This window comes from Tursiops truncatus, chromosome 9 (genome assembly GCF_011762595.2).
Source record: "Tursiops truncatus isolate mTurTru1 chromosome 9, mTurTru1.mat.Y, whole genome shotgun sequence".
NCBI classification, from domain to species: Eukaryota; Metazoa; Chordata; class Mammalia; order Artiodactyla; family Delphinidae; genus Tursiops; species Tursiops truncatus.
This window is the reverse complement of record NC_047042.1, coordinates 69,265,321-69,286,069: the sequence shown is the minus strand read 5'-3', so window position 1 is coordinate 69,286,069 and position 20,749 is coordinate 69,265,321. Positions and strand designations below refer to the sequence as shown.

General features: G+C 36.6%; 1 protein-coding gene across 3 annotated transcripts in view; it reads left to right on the top strand.

The window, feature by feature from the left end:
• Positions 1–20,749, top strand: part of TMEM168 (transmembrane protein 168) — a 52,927-nt gene that overhangs the window by 16,751 nt on the left and 15,427 nt on the right. For 2 of the 3 annotated variants that reach the window (XM_019925195.3, XM_019925225.3), the window contains exon 3: positions 19,114–19,256. In XM_019925195.3, coding sequence (XP_019780754.1) covers positions 19,114–19,256 — 143 coding nt within the window. Of the gene's footprint in view, positions 1–15,988; positions 17,655–19,113; positions 19,257–20,749 lie in introns of those variants that run through there. The other variant, XM_019925229.3, reaches the window with a different exon arrangement.

The window sequence follows — 20,749 nt, the reverse complement described above, 5'->3', positions numbered from 1 at the left end:
AATGGGCTTAGCCACTTTTTCTTATTTTAAGCTTTTTTGCATGTCAGTAGTTTGGGGTTTTTTTTAGTTTTACATAAATTAACAAAAATTTTTTATTAAGGAAAAATTTGCATACAGTAATATTCACCCTTTTTAGTGTACAATTCTGTGATTTTGACAAATGCATATAGTTGTATGACCACTACGTTCAAAATATAGAGCAGTTCCATCATCCCCCAGAATTCCCTGCTGCCCCTTTGTAGTCAATCCTGCTCCCAATCCCCAGTACTTGGCAACTAAACTGTTTTCTGTCCCTAAACACTTTTCGAGGGTGTCATATACATGAAATAATATAGTGTATAGCTGTTTGAGTCTGGCTTCTTTCACTTAGCATAATTCATATGAGATTCATCTATATTGTTGTGTTGTAATATCAGTTTATTCCTTCATATTGCTGAGCAGTATTCCATTATGTGGATGTCTCACAGTGTGTTCATTACTCAATGGAGGGACATTGAAATTAGTTTTTGGTGATTATAAATAAAGCTGCTGTAAACATTCATAGACAGGGTTTTGTGTTAACATAGGTTTTTATTTTACCTGGTGTGGGTTGTATGATAAACGTATGAGCCATGTTTAACTTTATAGAAACTGCCAAACTGTTTTCCAAAGTGGCTGTACCATTTTGCATTCTCACCCGCAATGTATGGGAGTTATCTCTTTGTTTTTTAACCATTCTTATAGGTGTGTGATGGTAACTCATTGTGGTTTTTATTTGCTGTTTCTGTAGTAGCTAAAGACGTTAAGTATCTTTTCATGTGATTACTTGTCATGAGAATTTCAGATCTCAGCAGTTTTTAAAACTGGGTTGTTTGTTTTCATGTTGTATTGAGATATAAGTCCTTTATTAGATGTATGACATGCTAATATTCGCTCCAAGTGGCCTTGTTTTCTGAAGAGCAGTTCTTAATTTTGCTATACTCTAATTTATCCATTTTTTTCTTTTATGAAATTATCTTTTGATGTCATACCTAAGAAATCTTTGACCTCATTTGAGTAGACTCTCTGGATAACCCCACATGGATAGCTTTGTTTTTTGTTAGTTTTACCGAATTTAGTAACATTTTCAAAATGAGTCAGTAGTATCATTCCAAGTCATGTACATTAAAAAGCTGGAATTTTACCATTAACTTCTGTTGTGTTTGGTTCATAATCTCATTCCAATCTTAAAATGCAACCTTACAGCTGTTGTTTCCTGCAATTTGTGTTATGCTCATTGAATTTGCTACTTGCTTTCCTCTTTTGTACTTTTCTTCCTTAAATAAGTCAATAAGAAGTACTTACACAGTACCATAGCCATTTGGTGCTAGATTTATTGCTCATTGAATTTGCTACTTGCTTTCCTCTTTTGTACTTTTCTTCCTTAAATAAGTCAATAAGAAGTACTTACACAGTACCATAGCCATTTGGTGCTAGTTTTATTGCTCAGCCGTAGGCTTTTCTGAAGTTGATACTTGACAATTCATATAAGGATAAAAAGGGAGGAAAGTGTCCAGATACCCAAGGAAGCATACCCCATGGCTTGCTCTTCTGTTTAGGAATTTTCTCTGAAATCTTTCACATGAGATTTTATATGCCTTTCCTTGCTACCGTCATTTGCAGATTCCATGGGGGTCTGATGCAACTTTTTGGAGGAGCCCTTTGACCCAAACCAGAAAAACCATAATCACCGTTAATTTCTCTGTAGGGGAAGCACTAGCAATCACTGGGTTTGACAGATGTAACAAGACCAGTTTCATATCCAAGGAAGGGAGGGAATCCACAGATGCAGCACAGTTTCATTTCTAGCAAGATGGCTGGATCAGCCATATTATCTCACTTGACATGGGGAGCAGGGAGTTTTCAAATCTGTTGCCAAAACTAGAAGTTCACGTTTCATAATTTTTTGTTTTGTTTCATTTCTCTTCCTAAAGTTTTGAGATATTTTAGTCTAGATTAGAGGAGGGGACACTAAGTCTTTTTAGATTGAAGTTATACTTTTAATTTGATGTTTTATGCATTCTGCCAGAACACAATGAAACAGGAGTAGATGCTTTTTTTCCCCTAAAACAACAATAACAATGATCTGAATATTATTTTATTCATGAAACAAGTACATGAATTTCTCCTTTGCCCTGATTTTCCAGCTTTAAAAAAATTTTTTTAATAACTGGAGATATTTTCATTTTAATAATACGGCTTACCAGTTATTAACTGTTTTTTATGTGCTATCCACCATTCTATGTACTTTGAGTGTATTTATTTAATCCTCATGACACTCTGAGATAGGTACCATTATTATTCCCATTTTGTAGAGAAGAAACATGCTTGAGCGATTAGGAAACTTGCTTGAGGCTACACAGCTGGTGTGAATCCAGGCAGTCTGCCTTCACAGCCTTTACTCTTAACCACTTTACTTAGTTCCATGTATTTTTAGAGTTGGAAATGAGCATACAGATTATTTAATGTAACATCTCTATTTTGTCCATGGGGAGAAGTAAGATTCAACACACTGTCCAAGTTTGATTCCCATACCAATGTTTTACCTTTATCAAGATTGTGGTCTACAAAAATTTCTATTTTTGCTATCTCTTTTGAGGCTACTCGAAAAATATTTTTTTTCTAATGCATCTACTAGGGCCTTAACTCTATAAGATCTCCTAAATAGCAGTTGTCATTTAGATTAAAAGGTAATCGTCATTTAAATTTCTATTGTTTTGTTCATAATAACCTCATTGCAATTTATAAATGCTTCATTGTAAATTACAGCTACCATTTTATTGTACTAGACATATTTCACATATTTCTAATCTATGTAATAAGCTCATAAAATATCCCTCTTTTATAGATTCAGACTGAAAAGCTTAATTTGTTCATGTACACGCAGATGGTAAATGACTATGCTAGGATTGAACCAAAGTCTAACTCCAAAGCTTAAGTCCTTTCCCCTACAATTTCTCTATTGCCTCTACTTAAAGAAATCGCTGCTTTAAAACTAACTGTAAAGTCGCTTTCCTAATGTTCTTAAAGTTCTGGAACTAAGCAAAGTTTTGGAAGTTGCCTATTGTTTCTTAAATATGCGTTTCTCACATTGAAGAGCATAATATCTCCATTTACATATTGCATTGTAACATACATTTATATATTGTGTTTCTTAGTTAGACTTCTATGTATAATATTTCCCAAACTTGGTTACTAATGTGACTCATACAAAAATATTTCTAAACAAACAATATTCATATCTCTTATGTAAATGCCAGGTTTTTTAAAAAAATGAAATTCCAACATTGGATAAATAGATTTTGTTCCTATTAGCTGAGAAAGTTTTAGGATATGAAAATATTGAATCTTTTGACCATGACTTGAAAGCCCAGATGAATAGAGAATAACTAGTAACTACATTTTATGGAAAGAATATTACTTAAAGTTGTTTATTGGTCTGCTATTATGTTCAGCTTATACCTGCTTTGAAATTTGAGCCATGTCTTAAAAGTTTGCTAGTGAGCTTAGGGTGATTTGTAGAAGCAAAGGAAGAAAACTATCTATACTTACTAGTTTTGGTCAAGTAAGTTGATCTTATTTGTTACAGGGAGTTGTTTAAAATGTAAGGTGTACTCCAAGTCACAAATGACTTTTAGGTTGAAGCTGTAGAATAAAGGGTTGCAGGCCAGTAAAATTGAAGCTTTCTGAATGTGGCAAATGGACAAAACATCCTAAATTTATTTTGGCTCCCCTGGACATATTTGCCAACTGTTAAGACTGCAAATTTTTTGTATTGCCGAACTGTTCACTTTTATCTATGCTATCTTTTTTTTAATTAAATTAAATATTTTAAATTGAAGTATAGTTGATTTACAGTGTTATGCCAATCTCTCCTGTACAGCGAAGTGACTCAGTCATACACGTATAGACATTCTTTTTTATATATATTCTTTTCCATTATGGTTTATCACAAGAGATTGAATATAGTTCCCTGCGCTGTACAGTAGGATGTTGTTGTTTATCCATCCTATATATAATAGTTTACATCTGCTAATGCCAAACTCCCGGTCCTTCCCTCCCCCACTTCCCTTCCCCTTGGCAACTACAAGTATGTTCTTTATGTCTGTGAGTCTGTTTCTGTTTTTTTTAAATAAATTTTATTTATTTATTTTTGGCTGTGTTGGGTCTTCGTTACTGTGTGCAGGCTTTCTCTAGTTGTGGCGAGCAGGGGCTACTCTTCATTGTGGTGTGCAGGCTTCTCATTGCGGTCGCTTCTCTTGTTGCGCAGCACTGGCTGTAGGAGTACGGGCTTCAGTAGATGTGGCACACGGGCTCAGTAGTTGTGGTGCATGGGCTCAGTTGCTCTGCAGCATGTGGGATCTTCCCGGACCAGGGCTCAAACCCGTGTCCCCTGCATTGGCAAGGGGATTCTTAATCACTGCACCACCAGGGAAGTCCCTATTTCTGTTTTGTAGATAGGTTCATTTGTGCCGTATTTTAGATTCTACGTGTAAGTGATATCATATAGTATTTGTCTTTCTCTTTCTAACTTCACTTAGTATGATAATCTCTAGTTGCATCTGTGTTGCTGCAAATGGCATTATTTCATTTTTTTAATGGCTGAGTAGTTTTCCATTATATACATACCACAACTTCTTTATCAATTCATCTGTCAATGGACATTTGGGTTGTTTCCATGTCTCAGCTATTGTGAATAGTGCTGCTTATGAACATTGGGGTGTGTGTATCTTTTTGAGTTATAGTTTTGTCTGGATATATGCCCAGGAGTGGGATTGCTGGATTATATGGTAGTTCTATTTTTAGTTTTCTGAGGAACCTCCATATTGTTTTCTGTAGTGACTGTACCAACTTATATTCCCACTAACAGTGTAAGGAAGGTTCCCTTTTCTTCACACTCTCTCCAGCATTTGTTATTTGTAGACTTTTTATGATGGCCATCTGACATGTGTAAGGTGGTACCTCATTGTAGTTTTGATTTGCATTTCTCTAATAATTAGTGATGTAGAGCATCTTTTCATGTGCCTGCTGGCCATCTGTATGGCTTCTTTGGGGAAATGTCTATTAAGGTCTTCTGCCCATTTTTCAACTGGGTCGTTTGTTTTTTGTTGTTGTTGAGTTGTATGGCTGTTTGTATATTTTAGGGATTAAGCCCTTGTCTGTTGCATCATTTGCAAATATTTTCTCCCATTCCGTAGTTTGTCTTTTCGTTTTTTCAATAGTTTCCTTTGCTGTGCAAAAGCTTGTAAGTTTGATTAGGTCCCATTTGTTTAGTTTTGTTTTTATTTCTTTTGCCTTGGGAGGCTGACGTAAGAAAACATTGGTACGATTTATGTCAGAGAATGTTTTGCCTATGCTCTCTTCTAGGGGTTTTATGGTGTCATGTCTTATGTTTAAGTCTTTAAGCCATTTTGAGTTTATTTTTGTGCATGGTGTGAGGGTGTGTTCTAACTTCATTGGTTTACATGCAGCTGTCCAACTTTCCCAGCACCACTTGCTGAAGAGACTGTTTCCCATTTTATATTCTTGCCTCCTTTGTCAAAGATTAATTGACCATAGGTGTGTGGGTTTATTTCTGGCCTATATTCTGTTACACTGATCTGTATGTCTGTTTTTGTACCAAAACCACACTGTTTTGATTACTGTAGCTTTGTAGTATTGGCTGAAGTCTGGGAGAGTTTTACCTCCTACTTTGTTTTTATTTTCCCCTCAGGATTGCTTTGGCAATTCTGGGTCTTTTATGGTTCCATATAAATTTTGGGATTATTTGTTCTAGTTCTGTGAAAAATGTCATGGGTAATATGATAGGGATCGCATTAAATCTGTAGATTGCTTTGGGTAGTATTGCCATTTTTACAATATTAATTCTTCCAATCCAAGACCATGGGATATCTTTCCATTTCTTTGAATCCTCTTTTATTTCCTTTATTAATGTTTTATAGTTCTCAGCATATAAGTCTTTCACCTTCTTGGTCAGGTTTATCTCTAGGTATTTTTTTTTTTTTGGTGCAATTTTAAAAGGTATATATATATATTTTTTTTACATTCCCTTTCTGATATTTCATTGTTAATGTAAATAAATGAATGTTAATCTTGTATCCTGCTACTTTGCTGAATTCATTTATTAGATCTAATAGTCTTTGTGTTGAGTCTTTAGGGTTTTCTATATATAGTATTGTGTCATCTGCATATAGTGATAATTTTACCTCTTTCCTTCCCATTAGGATACCTTTTATTTCTTTTTCTTGTCTGATTGCTGTGGCTAGGACTTCCAATACTACGTTGAATAGAAGTGGTGAGAGTGGGCATCCTTTTCTTGTTCCAGATTTTAGCAGGAAGGCTTTCAGCTTTTCACTGTTGAGTATTATACTACTAGCTGTGGGTTTGTGATAAATGGCTTTTAGTATGTTGAGATATGTTCCCTCTATTCCCATTTTGGTAAGAGTTTTTATCATGAATGGATGTTGAATTTTGTCAAATGCTTTTTCTGCATCTATTGAGATGATCATGTGGTTTTTGACTTTTCTTTTGCTACTGTGGTTTATTACATTGATTGATTTGAAAATGTTGAACCAGCCTTGTGAACCTGGGATGAATCCCACTTGGTTGTGGTGTATGATCTTTTTTATGTGTTGTTGGATTTGGTTTACTAATACTTTGTTGAGAATTTTTGCATCTATATTCATCAAAGATATTGGCCTGTAATTTTCTTTTTTAGTGATGTCTTTGTCTGCTTTTGGTACCAGGGTGATGGTGGCTTCATAGAATGTCTTTGGGAGTGTTCCTGCTTCATTCTTTTGGAAGAATTTGAGAAGAATTGTTATAAGTTCTTCTTCGTATGTTTGGTAGAATTTGCCTGTGAATCCATCTGGTCCCACACTTTTGTTTGTAGGGAGTTTTTTTAATTACAGATTCTATTTCACTTCAAATGATCAGTCTGTTCACATCATTTATCTATTTCTTCTTGATTCACTTTTGGTGGGCTCTATGTTTCTAGAAAGTTGTCCATTTCTTCTAGGTTGTCAAATTTGTTGACATATAATTGTTCATAGTATTTCCTTATGGTTTTTTGTGTTTCTGTGGTGTCAGTTGAGATTTCTTCTTTTTCATTTCTTGTTTTGTTTATTTGGGTTCTCTTTCTTCTTGGTGAGCCTGGGCAGAGGTTTGTCAATTTTGTTTACCCTCTCAAAGAACCAGCTCTTGGTTTTGTTGATTTTTTTCTGTTGTTTCTTGAATCTCTGTTTTTTCCTCCCTGATCTTTATTATTTCCTTCCTTCAGCCGACTTTAGGTTCTGTTTGTTCTTTTTCTAATTCTTTTAGGTGGTAAGTTAGGTTGTTTACTTAAGATTTTTCTTGTTTTTTGATGAAGGCCTCTATCGCTATGAACTTCTCTCTAAGAACTGCTTTTGCTGTGTCCCATAGATTTTGTATGGTTGTGTTTTCATTGTCGTTTGTCTCAAGTTATTTTTTAATTTCCTTGTTGACCCATTGGTTTTCTAGTAGCATGTTGTTTAGTCTCCACGTAGTCATTTTTTTTCTCATTTCTTTTCCTGTGGTTGATTTCTAGTTTCATGCCATTGTGGTCAGAGAAGATGCTTGAAATAATTTCTGTACTCTTAAATTTGTTGAGGTTAGTTTTGTGCCCTAGTATGTGGTCAATCCTAGAGAATCTTCCAGGTGTGCTTGAAAAGAATGTGTATTCAGGTTTTTTTGGATGTAATGTCCTGAAGATATCAATTAAGTCTAACTGTTCTATTGTATCATTTAGGATCTCTGTTGCCTTATTGATTCTCTCTCCGGAAGATCTGTCTGTTGATGTGAGTGGGGTGTTAAAGTCTCCTACTATTATTGTATCTCCATTGATTTCTCCCTTTATGTCTGTTATTATTTGTTTTATGTATTTGTGTGCTCCTATATTATGTGCATATAAGTTGATGAGTGTAATATCGTTTCCTTGTATTGATCCTCTTATCGTTATATAGCGCTCTTCTTTATTTTTCTTCATAGTCTTTAAAGTCTATTTTGTCTGTTATGAGTATTGTAACTCCCGCTTTCCTGTCATTTCCGTTTGCCTGAAATATTTTTCCATCCCCTCACTTTCAATCTGTCTGTGTCCTTTGCCCTGAGGTGGGTCTCTTATAGGCAGCATATTGTAGGCTCTTGATTTTTATCCAGTCTGCCACTCCGTCTTTTGATTGGAGTATTCAGTCCATTGGCATGTAAGGTAATTATTGGTACATATGTATTTATTGCCATTTCAACCTTTTTTTCCAGTTGATTCTTTGTTTCTTCTTTGTTCTTCTTCTTCTTGTGGTTTGATGATTTCCTTTCATTTTATGCTTGTATTCTCTTCTTTTTGGTTTTTGTGAATCTATTGTATGTTTTTGATTTGTGGTTGCGCTGTTTTTCAAGTATGTTAAACCCTTCCTGTATCTGCTTGCTTTAGACTGATAATCAATATATGGCCTTTATTATGTTGAGGTAAGTTCCCTCTATGCCCAGTTTCTGGAGAGTTTTTAATCATAAATGGGTGTTGAATATTATCAAAAGCTTTTTCTGCACCTATTGAGATTATCATATGGTTTTTAGTATTCAATTTGTTGATATCACACTGATTTGCAGACATTGAAGAATCCTGGCATCCCTGGGATAAATCCCACTTGATCATGGTGTATGATCCTGTTAATGTATTGTTGGATTCGGTTTGCTAGTATTTTATTGAGTATTCTTGTGTCTATGTTCATCAGTGATACCTGTAATTTTCTTTTTTTATCATATCTTTGTCTGGTTTTGGTATCAGGGTGATGGTGGCCTCATAGAATGAGCTTGGGAATGTTCCTTCCTCTGCAGTTGTTTAGAAGGGTTTCAGAAGGATGTGTTAACTCTTCTCTAAATGTTTGAAAGAATTCACCTGTGAAGCTCTCTGGTCCTGGACTTTTGTTAGTGGGAAGTTTTTAAATCACTGTTCCAGTTTCAGTACTTGTGATTGGTCTGTTCATATTTTCTGTTTCTTCCTGGTTCAGTCTTGGAAGGTTGTACCTTTCTAAGAATTTGTCCATTTCTTTTAGGTTGTCCATTTTATTGCCATACAGTTGTTTGTAGTAGTGTCTTATGATCCTTTATATTTCTTTGGTGTCAGTTGTAACTTTTCCTTTTTCATTTCTAATTTTATTGATTTGCGCCCTCTCCCTTTTTTTCTAGATGAGTCTGGCTAAAGATTTGTCAATTTCATTTATCTTTGTAAAGAACCAGCCTTTAGTCTCATTGATCTTTTCTATTATTTTCTTCATTTCTATTTCATTTAGTTTTTGCTCTGATCTTTGATTTCTTTCCTTCTACTAACTTTGGATTTTGCTTGTTCTTTTTGCTCTAGTTGCTTTAGGTGTAAGATTAGGTTGTTTGTTTGAGGTTTTTCTTATTTCCTAGGTAAGATTGTATTGCTATAAACTTCCCTCTTAGAACTGCTTTCGCTGCATCCCATAGGTTCTGGATTGTCATTCTTTTGTTTTCATTTGTTTCTAGGTTTTTTTTTTGTTTTTAATTTATTTTTGTCTGCGTTGGGTCTTCGTTGCTGTGTGCAGGCTTTCTCTAGTTGTGGCAGGTGGGGGCTACTCTTTGTTGTGGTGTGCAGGCTTCTCATTTTGGTGGCTTCTCTTGTTGCAGAGCATGGGCTCTAGGCATGTGGGCTTCAGTAGTTGTGACTTGCGGGCTCAGTAGCTGTGGCTTGTGGGCTCTAGAGTGCAGGCTCAGTAGTTGTGTCGCAGAGGCTTAGTTGCTCCGTGGCATGGGGGATCTTCCCAGATCAGGGCTTGAACCCGTGTCCCCTACATTGGCAGGTGGATTCTTAACCACTTCACCACCAGGGAAGCCCATGTCTCCAGGTATATTTTGATTTCCTCTTTTTCTTTCTTCAGTGATCCATTGGTTGTTTAGTAGAATAGTGTTTAGCCTCCACGTGTTTGTGTTTTTTTACCTTTTTTCTTATAGTTGATTTTTAATCTCATAGTGTTGTGCTCAGAAAAGATGCTTGATATGATTTCAGTTTTCTTCAATTTACTGAGGCTTGCTTTGTGACCCAGTATGTGATCAATCCTGGATAATCTGCTGCTTTTTGATGAAATGCTCTATAAATATCAATGCAATCATCTGGTCTAATATGTCATTTAAGGCCTGTGTTTCCTTATTGATTTTCTACATGGATTATCTGTCCACTGATGAAAGTGGGATGTTAAAGTGCCCCACTATTATTGTGTTCCTGTTGAGTTCTCCTTTTGTGGCTGTTAGCATTTGCCTTATGTATTGAGGTGCTCCTATGTTGGGTTCATATATATTTACAACTGTTATATCTTCTTCTTGGATTGATCCCTTGATCATTATGTAGTGTCTATGTCTCTTGCAACAGTCTTCATTTTAAAATCTATTTTGTCTGATATGAAAATTGCTACTCCAGCTTTCTTTGAATTCCATATGCATGGAATACCCTTTTCCATCCCTTCACTTTCAGTCTGTATGTGTCCCTAGATCTGATGTGGGTCTCTTGTAGACAGCATATATCTATGTCTTGCTTTTGTATCCATTCAGCCAGTCTATGTCTTTTGGTTGGAGCATTTAATCCTTTTACATTTAATGTAATTATCAATATGTATGTTCTTATTGCTGTTTTGTTCATTGTTTTGGATTTGTTTTTAAAGGTCTTTTTTCTTCCCTTTTTCTTTATTCTCTTTTTACTTGATGTCTATCTTTAGGATTTCTTTTTCTTTTTTTTTTTCTTTTTTTTTTTTTGCGGTACGCGGGCCTCTCACTGTTGTGGCCTCTCCCGTTGCGGAGCACAGGCTCCGGATGCGCAGGCTCAGCAGCCATGGCTCACGGGCCCAGCTGCTCCGCGGCATGTGGGATCTTCCTGGACCAGGGCACGAACCTGCAACCCCTGCATTGGCAGGCGGACTCTCAGCCACTGCGCCACCAGGGAAGCCCTGCTTTTTCTTTTTTGTGTGTGTATCTATTGCAGATATTTGGTTTGTGGTTCCCATGAGGTTTTGATATAGCAGTCTATATACGTACAATATTGTTTTAAGTTGCTGGTCTCTTATTAATTTCCAGTGCATTTCCAATATCCTGCATTTGTACTCTCCTCTTCTCACGATTTCTGGTTTTGATATTATATTTGTGTGGGGGATGATTTCCTACCTTTGTTTTATGTTTGCCTTTACCAGTGAGCTTTCCCACTCATAATTTTCTTGTTTCTAGTTGTGGTCTTTTCTTTTTTGCCTAGAGAAGTTCCTTTAGGATTTGTTGTAAAGCTGGTTTGGTGGTGCTGAATTCTCTTAGTTTTTGTTTGTCTGTAAAGCTTTTGATTTCTCCATTTAATCTGACCGAGGGCCTTGCTGTGTAGAGTATTCTTGGTTGTAGTTTTTTTCCCTTTCATCACTTTAAATATATCATGCCACTCCCTTCTGGCCTGCAGAGTTTCTGCTGAAAAATAGCTGAAATGGGCATTTGCTTGTATGTTATTTGTTGTTTTTCCCTTAATTGCTTTTAGTATTTTTTTCTTTGTGTATAATTTTTGTCAGTTTGATTACTATGTGTCTCAGTGTGTTATTCCCTGGGTTTATCTTGTATGGGACTCTGCACTTCCTGGACTTGAGTGTTTCCTTTCTCATGTTAGGGAAGTTTTCGGCTATAATCTCTTCAAATATTTTCTCAGACCTTTTCTCTCTCTCTTCTCCTTCTGGATACCTTTAATGCAAATGTTGGTGTGTTTAGTATTGTCCCAGAGGTCTCTATAGACGGTCCTCATTTATTTTCATTCTTTTTTCTTTATTCTGCTCTGTGGCAGTGATTTCCACCATTCTGTCTTCCAGCTCACTTACTCGTTCTTCTGCCTCAGTCATTCTGCTATTGATTCCTTCTAGTGTATTTTTCATTTCACTTATTGTATTGTTCATCTCTGTTCTTTAAATCTTGTTCTTTGTTAAACATCTCTTGTATCTTTTTGATCTGTACCTCCATTATTTTTCTGGGTTGTTGGATCATCTGTACTATCATTACTCTAATTTCTTTTGCAGGTAGGTTGCCTATCTCCTCTTCATTTGGTTGTTCTTATGGGGTTTTAATCTCATTCCTTTGTCTGGAGTATATTTCTCTGCCTTCTTATTTTGTCTAACTTTCTGTGTTTGTGGTCTCCTTTCCACTGGCTGCAGGATCGTAGCTTTTCTTACTTCTGGTATCTGCCCCCTGCTGGGAAAGGTTGGTCCTGTGGCTTTTGCAAGCTTCCTCGTGGGAGGGACTGGTGCCTGCCCCCTGGTGGGTGGAACTGGGTCTTGTCCTTCTGCTGGGCAGGACCATGTCAAGGGGTGTGCTTAGAGGTTGCTGTGAGCTCAGTACAGCTTTAGGCACGTTGTCTGCTGATGGATGGGGCTGTGTTCCTATCCTGATGGTTGTTTGGCCTGAGGCATTCTGGCACTGGAGCCTGTAGGCTGTTGGTTAGGACTAGGTCTTGATACCAAACTGGCAATGACCTCTGGGAGAACTCATGCTGATCAGTATTCTCCGGGGCCTCTGCCATCAGTGTTCGTGCTCCCCCTCCCCACTATTTAACCACAGCTGCCCCCCATCTCTGCCAGAGATCCTCCAAGTCTCGTAGGTAGGTCCAGCCCAGGTTCCTATGGAGTTACTGCTTTGTGCTGGGTCCCAGTGTATGTAAAACCTGTGTGCACCCTCCAAGAGTGGAGTCTGTGTTTCCCCCACTCCTCTGGAGCTCCTACACTCAAGCCCTGCTGGCCTTCAAAGCCAAATGCTCTGGGGGTTCCTCCTCCTGATGCCAGACCCTCAGGCTGGGGAGCCGGACATGGGGCTCAGGACTTTCACTCTTGTGGGAGAACCTCTGCAGTATAATTTTCCAGTTTGTGGGTTGTTCACCTGGCAGGTATGGGATTTGATAATGTCACAAAAGCACTCCTCCCATCATCTTGTTGTGGATTTTTCTCCGTCTTTGGATGTAAAATATCTTTTTTGGTAGGTTCCAGTCTTTTTTATTGTTGGTTGTTCAGCAGTTAGTTGTGATTTTGGTATTTTTATGGGAGGAGGGGGGGCTCAAGTCCTTCTACTCTGCCATCTTTTCCAAAATAGAGGGGCAGCTTTTAGTTTGGATGCTTGCTGTCTCTTTCCTCAGCGTGTGCTGGTCTTTACCTTTTTATGTGGGCTGTGCAGGTTCAGCGGCCCTTGTGCACTCACAGGACAGTGCGGGCAGGGCTTGGCACCTGCTTGGGGGTCTCCTGTGGGCGGCTGCTATCCGTGCACTCCTGGGATAGTGAGGGCAGCCTGCTTTTAGGTCTCATAGTGGCGACCTGTGCCCACCTCTGGAGCCCAGGATGGCAGTGATGACTTTCACACCACCACCCCCTCCCACCAACAGCTCCTGTGGGCGGTGTCCTGTTGCCTGGAAGCACTCACAGAGAAAGGAGCTCTTAATGGTGGTCCCACCCCTCTCCCCCTCCACCCCCAACAATGGCACCTTGCCTCTGTGGCAGGCCCTGGCTTCTTCTGAGTACCCCCTCTGTTGCCACAGTCTAGCCTCTTCAGGCTGTCTCCATGCAGCCAACCCTGGTCCCTTCCCTGGGTCTGACGCCTGAAGCCTGTACTTCAGCACCTAGCCCCCACCCTCACCAACAGCTGAGCATCTCAGGCGGGGGAGCACAGGGTGGCACTGATGACCTTCTGTGCAGGTGACTGTCTTGCCTTCTGCAAACCTGTTGCTGCACTCTCCTCCTAGGCTCCAAAGCTCCCCTCCATCCAGGCTGATTTCCCTACCAGTGAGGGGACTCCCCAAAATTCAGGAACCTTTTCTCATTCACAGCTCCCTCCCTGGGGTGCAGGCCCTGTCCCGATTTCTTTCTTTTTCGTTTGCCTTTTGTCCTTCCCTGTTACGTGGAGGTTTTCTTGCCCTTTGGGAAGTCTAAGGTCTTCTGCCAGTGTTCAGTAGATGTTCTATGTGAATCGTTCCACTTGGAGATGTGTTTTTAATGTTTTTGTGGGGGGGAAGGTGAGCTCCCTGTCCTACTTCTTCACCATGTTGATCACCCCACCAATAATTATTTTATATAAATGGCTGACATAATTTGAATGTACAGTCCTCCCTCGATATCCACAGGGGATTGGTTCCAGTACCCCCTGTGAATACCAAAATTCGCAGTTGCTCAAGTCCCTTATATTTATGGTGTAGTACAGTTGGCCATCCATATCTAAAAGTTCCCTATCCACTTTTATGTGAATAAGGGTTTAATTGATCAAAGCATTTTCTATTATAATGGAGCAACATATGTAATAGAAGGTATAGGAATTGAAAATAATGAAATTATCAATATTTGTAGATAAGATGATTACCCGTTAAACCTAAGAGTTAACTGAAAAAGCAGTTGAAGTTGCTGTAGTAATAGTTGTGAGAATTGTTGCATCTTTTAAGTTGTAAGCTATGTCAAAAAATGGTAATTGTGCTCACTGATAGTTATCATTAACCCAACCAATATACAAACTATGTAAATTCTCTTGGACATACATAAGTTGTATGAGAAGAAATGGTGTTTATAGCAGAAATATATTTTTTAATATGTACATTACATCCTTTAACGAATTTGCCTCCTGACATTGTATCCTATTAGTGATCCAACCTGGATTAAGTGGTCAAACCTGGATTAAGATATGTAGACTGTTAATAACCCCCAGCATCCTGGAAGAAACAAACATCCTCTTAGAGAAGGTCTAATTATCCTAGGTCCAAAATTAATCATATAATAGTTTTTTTGCATACAGTGTTCAGCTCATAAATAAACCAGATGCACACACACACACACACACACTCACATGGCATTGAGAGCAAGAAGCAGCAGAACCAACAGACAATAGGCAGACCAGAAAGTCTTGAGATATTGGAATTATCAAACAAAGAAAGCCATCATCCTTAGCAAGTTGAAAAAAAAGCAAAGATAATACATAATGGTAGGAAGTTAGAAATTATAAGAAAGTGACAAGGCAGATTTGATAAAGAACTAGACAGGTTTTAGAATCAGAAAATAAAATATCTGAAATTCATTCAGTGTGCTAGTTTAACAGATTAGACAAATGAGAAGTGAGCATTAGTGAACTGGAAAATATAGTTCAGATGAAGCTATGAAAGAAGGAGCTTAAAGAGGAAAAACAGAGAAAATACTATACAGAGAAAAGGATAAGACTCATTGAGGATACAGAGAGATATCATCTGTGTTTTACTGGAGTGCCAGAAATAAAGGAGGAAATGTAGGCAAAAGGAAATATTTGAAAGGATAGACAGATAGGCCAGTGGAACATAAGAGTATAAAAGTAGATACCAGAATACTTGATTTATGACAAAGATGGCACAGTAATGTGGAATGGTTGAGATTTTCAATAATTAGTAATTAGATAATTGGGTGTTCACATAAAAAACTTAATTTGGACTGTTATTATGAAAATAACTACATTTGGATTATAGACCTAAAAGCAAAGTGCAAAACAACAAAGCCTTTAGAGGATAATGTACAATACCTTCTTGACTTTTATGTGGGTGGAGAAGATTTAACAAGACACAAAATGACTATGTTACACTTAAGAACTTAAGTTAAGCAAAAAACAGCATTAACAGTCACAGAGGGAAAGGTATTTGCAATACAGCCAACTAAAGACTTTTTTTATACATCTTTATTGGAGTAATTGCTTTACATTACTTAATTACTTTACATTACATTAATTAATTGCTTGACAATGTTGTGTTAGTTTCTGCTGTACAACAAAGTGAATCAGCTATATGTATACATATTACCCATATCCCCTCCCTCTGGAGCCTCTCTCCCACACCCCCTATCCCACCTCTCTAGGTCATCACAAAGCACCGAGCTGATCTCCCTGTGCTATGTGGCTGCTTCCCACTAGCTATCTATTTTACATTTGGTAGTATATGTAAGTCCATGCCACTCTCTCACTTCGTCCCAGTTTACCCTTCCCACTCCCTGTGTCCTCAAGTCCATTCTCTACGTCTGCGTCTTTATTCCTGCCCTGCCACTAGGTTCATCAGTACCATTTTTCTAGATTCCATATATATACATTAGTGTACGGTATTTGTTTTTCTTTTTCTGACTTACTTCACTCTGTATGACAGACTCTAGGTCTATCCACCCCACTACGAATAACTCAGTTTCACTCCTTTTTATGGCTGAGTAATATTCCATTGTATATATGTGCCATATCTTCTTTATCCATTCATCTGTCGATGGACACTTAGGTTGCTTCCATGTCCTAGCTTTTGTAAATATGCTGCAGTGAACATTGTGGTACATGTCTCTTTTTGAATTATGGTTTTCTCAGGGTATATGCCCAGTAGTGGGATGGCTGGGTCATATGGTAGTTCTATTTTTAGTTTTTTAAGGAACCTCCATAGTGTTCTCCATAGTGGCTGTATCAACTTACGTTCCTGCCAACAGTGCAGGAAGGTTCCCTTTTCTTCACACCCTCTCCAGCATTTATTGTTTCTAGATGTTTTGATAATGGCCATTCTGACTGGTGTGAGGTGATACCTCACTGTGATTTTCATTTGCATTTCTCTAATGATTAGTGATGTTGAGCATCTTTTCATGTGTTTGTTGGCAATCTGTATATGTCTTCTTTGGAGAAATGTCCATTTAGGTCTTGTGCCCAGTTTTGGATTAGGTTTGTGTTTTTTTTGATATTGAGCTATGTGAGCTGCTTGTATATTTCGGAGAGTAATCCTTTCTCAGTTGCTTCGTTTGCAAATATTTTCTCCCATTCTGAGGGTTGTCTTTTCGTCTTGTTTATGGTTTCCTTTGCTGTGCAAAAGCTTTTAAGCTTCATTAGGTCCCATTTGTTTATTTTTGTTTTTATTTCCGTTTCTCTAGAAGGTGGGTCAAAAGGATCTTGCTGTGATTTATGTCCTAGAGTGTTCTGCCTGTGTTTTCCCCTAAGAGTTTTATAGTGTCTGGCCTTACATTTAGGTCTTTAATCCATTTTGAGTTTATTTTTGTGTATGATGTTAGGAAGTGTTCTAATTTCAGTCTTTTACATGTAGCTGTCTAGTGTTCCCAGCACCACTTATTGAAGATGCTGTCTTTTCTCCATTGTATATTCTTGCCTGCTTTGTCATATAGGTGCATGGGTTTATCTTTGAGCTTTCTATCCTGTTCCATTGATCTATATTTCTTTTTTTGTGCCAGTACCATACTGTCTTGATTACTGTAGCTTTGTAGTATCCTCTGAAGTCAGGGAGGCTGACTCCTCCAGCTCCCTTTTTCTTTCTCAAGATTGCTTTAGTTATTGGGGTCTTTTGTGTTTCCATACAAATTGTAAAATTTTTTGTTCTAGTTCTGTGAAAAATGCAATTGGTAGTTTGATAGGGATTGCATTGAATCTGTAGATTGCTTTGGGTAGTAGAGTCATTTTCACAATGTTGATTCTTCCAATCCAAGAACATGGTATATCTCTCCATTTGTTTGTATCCAACTAAAGACTTTTATCTAAAATATACTGAGAGCAAAATAAAACTGTAAATCAGTGACAGAAAGGCAGCCCCATGGCAAAATGCTTCACCAAAGATGAAACCAAAATGATCAAAGGTATTTAACATAAGTAATAATCAGAGAACTCCATACTTATTCTGGTTTTGTTTATCATAGGGGAAAAGGAATCTAAATACAACAAATAGGAAATCAGCTAATTAAAATTTTATAAATATGATAGTAATGCCATTTGATACTTATAAATAATTTAGAATTACATTAATGGGCTTTAACATATTAAAAAGTTTGCAGAACATTATATATCATTGCACTTTGGTAAGAAACTAAATATTTGTGAATATTTATATATATTGTATGATGTCTGAACATATTTTAAAAAGTTAGCTGTGTGTGGATGATGGTACTTGGAATTATTCTAATCGTAGTTTTACTCATTTGTATTTTCTATTGTTTCTAAATTGAGCATGTACTGTATTATTTATGTAACTGATAACACAGAATGTACCAAAAATAGGGCATTATATCCATTTTTCCATTATCGGAGTCAGCTTTATTTTTTTATTGAAATTCCGATCAAATGAACCACTTCTTAGTGTTAGAAAACTGTATTCATGCACATAGACACATAACTCTGTAATATGTGCAGTAGCAACACAAAAAATGTGGGATACTATCCGTATTGTAAAAATATAGGTCAGTTCTGAGTGACTCATCCTTCCTTTTCCTTTTCATTTAAATGGATCCTTCAATTTTTTGTTTGTTTCTTTTAATTGCAAATACTACTTAAATCTTGTTTTCTCTTAATATGTCTCCTGCCTCCCTTTTTCCATTCTGTTTTTAGGCTGCTTAAATGTCTTCAATATATGTCTTTATATGTATGTATGTATGTATGTGTGTGTGTGTGTGTGTGTGTATATATATATATATATATATATATATATACTTTTTTTTAGTTTTGAATTTATAGTCTAGAGCTTTTCAAAGGAAAAGTTTGTTATAAGTTTAATTTAAGAATGGAATTCATTTTGATAGCTTTAAGGAGCTTACAGTTTAAGATTTTCTCTTAATTTCTGGACATTTCACAGGGGAAAAAAAAGCCCTTTCTAAAGTACCTTTTCTGATAAAGTAAATGAGTGTGTTATTTGTAAAATGATTTAGAGCATGTGGGTTTTAACAGGAAAGGATTTGTTTTTTGGCTTTTTCTCTGTCATATCAAGGGTGTGGTTATATTTTTGTTTTGTTTTTTAGCTTGAGTGGGATGTTACTTGACATCCCATCATAAAAATACAGCACATCATAAAAATGCAGTGTGCTGTATTTGTTTTGCCATGACTTCCAAGCAGCTTAGAGGTAAATTTAGGGTTCATTGCTTATCCATGTATACACTTATCTCTTTCAACTTATAACGATTTTTAGGTCATTAATTATCCTTTTTATCCTTTTTGGAAGTAGAGGCAAAAAATGAATATGCATTTATGTAAATATATATACATATACACATATATAAGTTCAGTCACACACTCTGTGTAAACATGCTGTTTTAAATTTTTTTTAGCCAACAAATGGAATCTTCTTGAGCATGTTTCTGATTGTTTTGCCATTGGAATCTATGGCTCATGGCCTCTTCCATGAATTGGGTAACTGTTTAGGAGGAACATCTGTTGGATATGCTATTGTGATTCCCACCAACTTCTGCAGGTACAGTAACCTAGTATAATAAGTAATAGCTACTTGACTCTTAATATTTTGCTAATATTGGTATAAGATGATAGCTCATTTTTTCAAAACTATAATATTCTCAAAGTATAATACTCTTGCTTTTTTATTTTCCATTTATCCCAAATGTTTAAAAACCTTTATCTACTCTGAGTAATAATATAATCTTCAGGGTTCAATTAAAATTTTATTTTTGATAAATGTGATTAGCTTATATTTTAGCTAAAAATCATAAAATATGAATGGATTTTCATAAAATATGAATGGATTTTCTAAGTAAAGTTCCTGCCCTTTCTTTAGAGAGGGATATCTTGTTTAAGAAAATGTGAAACAACATGGTGAAGTATAATAGAATGTACACTGGACCTCAGTGTTCTAAATTCTAGTTCTGTGTTACTTTAGGCAGATCATAACTTCTCTGGACCTCAGTGTCTTTATCTAAAATGCAAACAATACCATTCTGCCCATATAGAGAAATGTTATGAAGAGCTAATGAGACTATAAATGTAAAAACACTACTAGAAAGTGTCATACAAATACCACGAATCCAAAAACATTGGCAGTGAAGTTAAGTATTTGATTGCAGTTTTATTTGGAAATATTTTTGACCCTAAATGTATGGCAAACCTGTTTCAGTCTGTAAATATTGCCAAATTTTAGTTTTTCTTTTGTAGTTAAGTACCTTTGAAGTAGAAAAAAATAGTTCCTTTCCATTAATGAATTCTGTTGACCAAGCAGTCATCATACTTTCCTTGGCCAGGGGTGGGAGAGGGCTTGAAATGAACTTTTTATCTGATTTCAAATATTTGACATAAAAAACACATAGTAAATATTTCCTCCATATTAAAGACTTGACATATAAGTTGAAGATTCTCATGAGAAGTAAAAGAAATACGTTTAGAAGGATCACATAAAGTAAGATGTGACAACTCTGCAGGAAGAATATGTGGAAGTAGTAATTTGCACAGTTAGATTTTTATTCTGTTATAATTTTTGATTATGCATTGCTTTATTCTTTTGCTGTTTTGTGGCTGTTAAATGATACAGATAGGGACAAAATGTTTTGTTCTTTTAATGAAAACTTTTATAGAATTAATAGAATAGTATTGATAATACATGAAGCAAAATATAAAGTTTTCAAAATTCCTACTAGAAATCTCTTTTCTGGATAAGAGTTATGAATTTTTCTCCCTCAATATTGATTTGATTCTGCTAGTTTTAAGACTTGGTTTATTATCTTTACTAAAGTACCATTTTACATGTATTCCAGGATCAGGTCTAAGTCTTCAGTTAGTATTCAGTAGTATATAAGGCAGTGGACCTAAATAGTAATAATTTTTTTAAATAAATTTATTTATTTTATGTATTCATTTATTTTTGGCTGCGTTGGGTCTTCGTTGCTGCACCTGGGCTTTCTCTTGTTGAGGCGAGCAGGGGCTACTCTTTGTTACAGTGCGCGGGCTTCTCATTGCAGT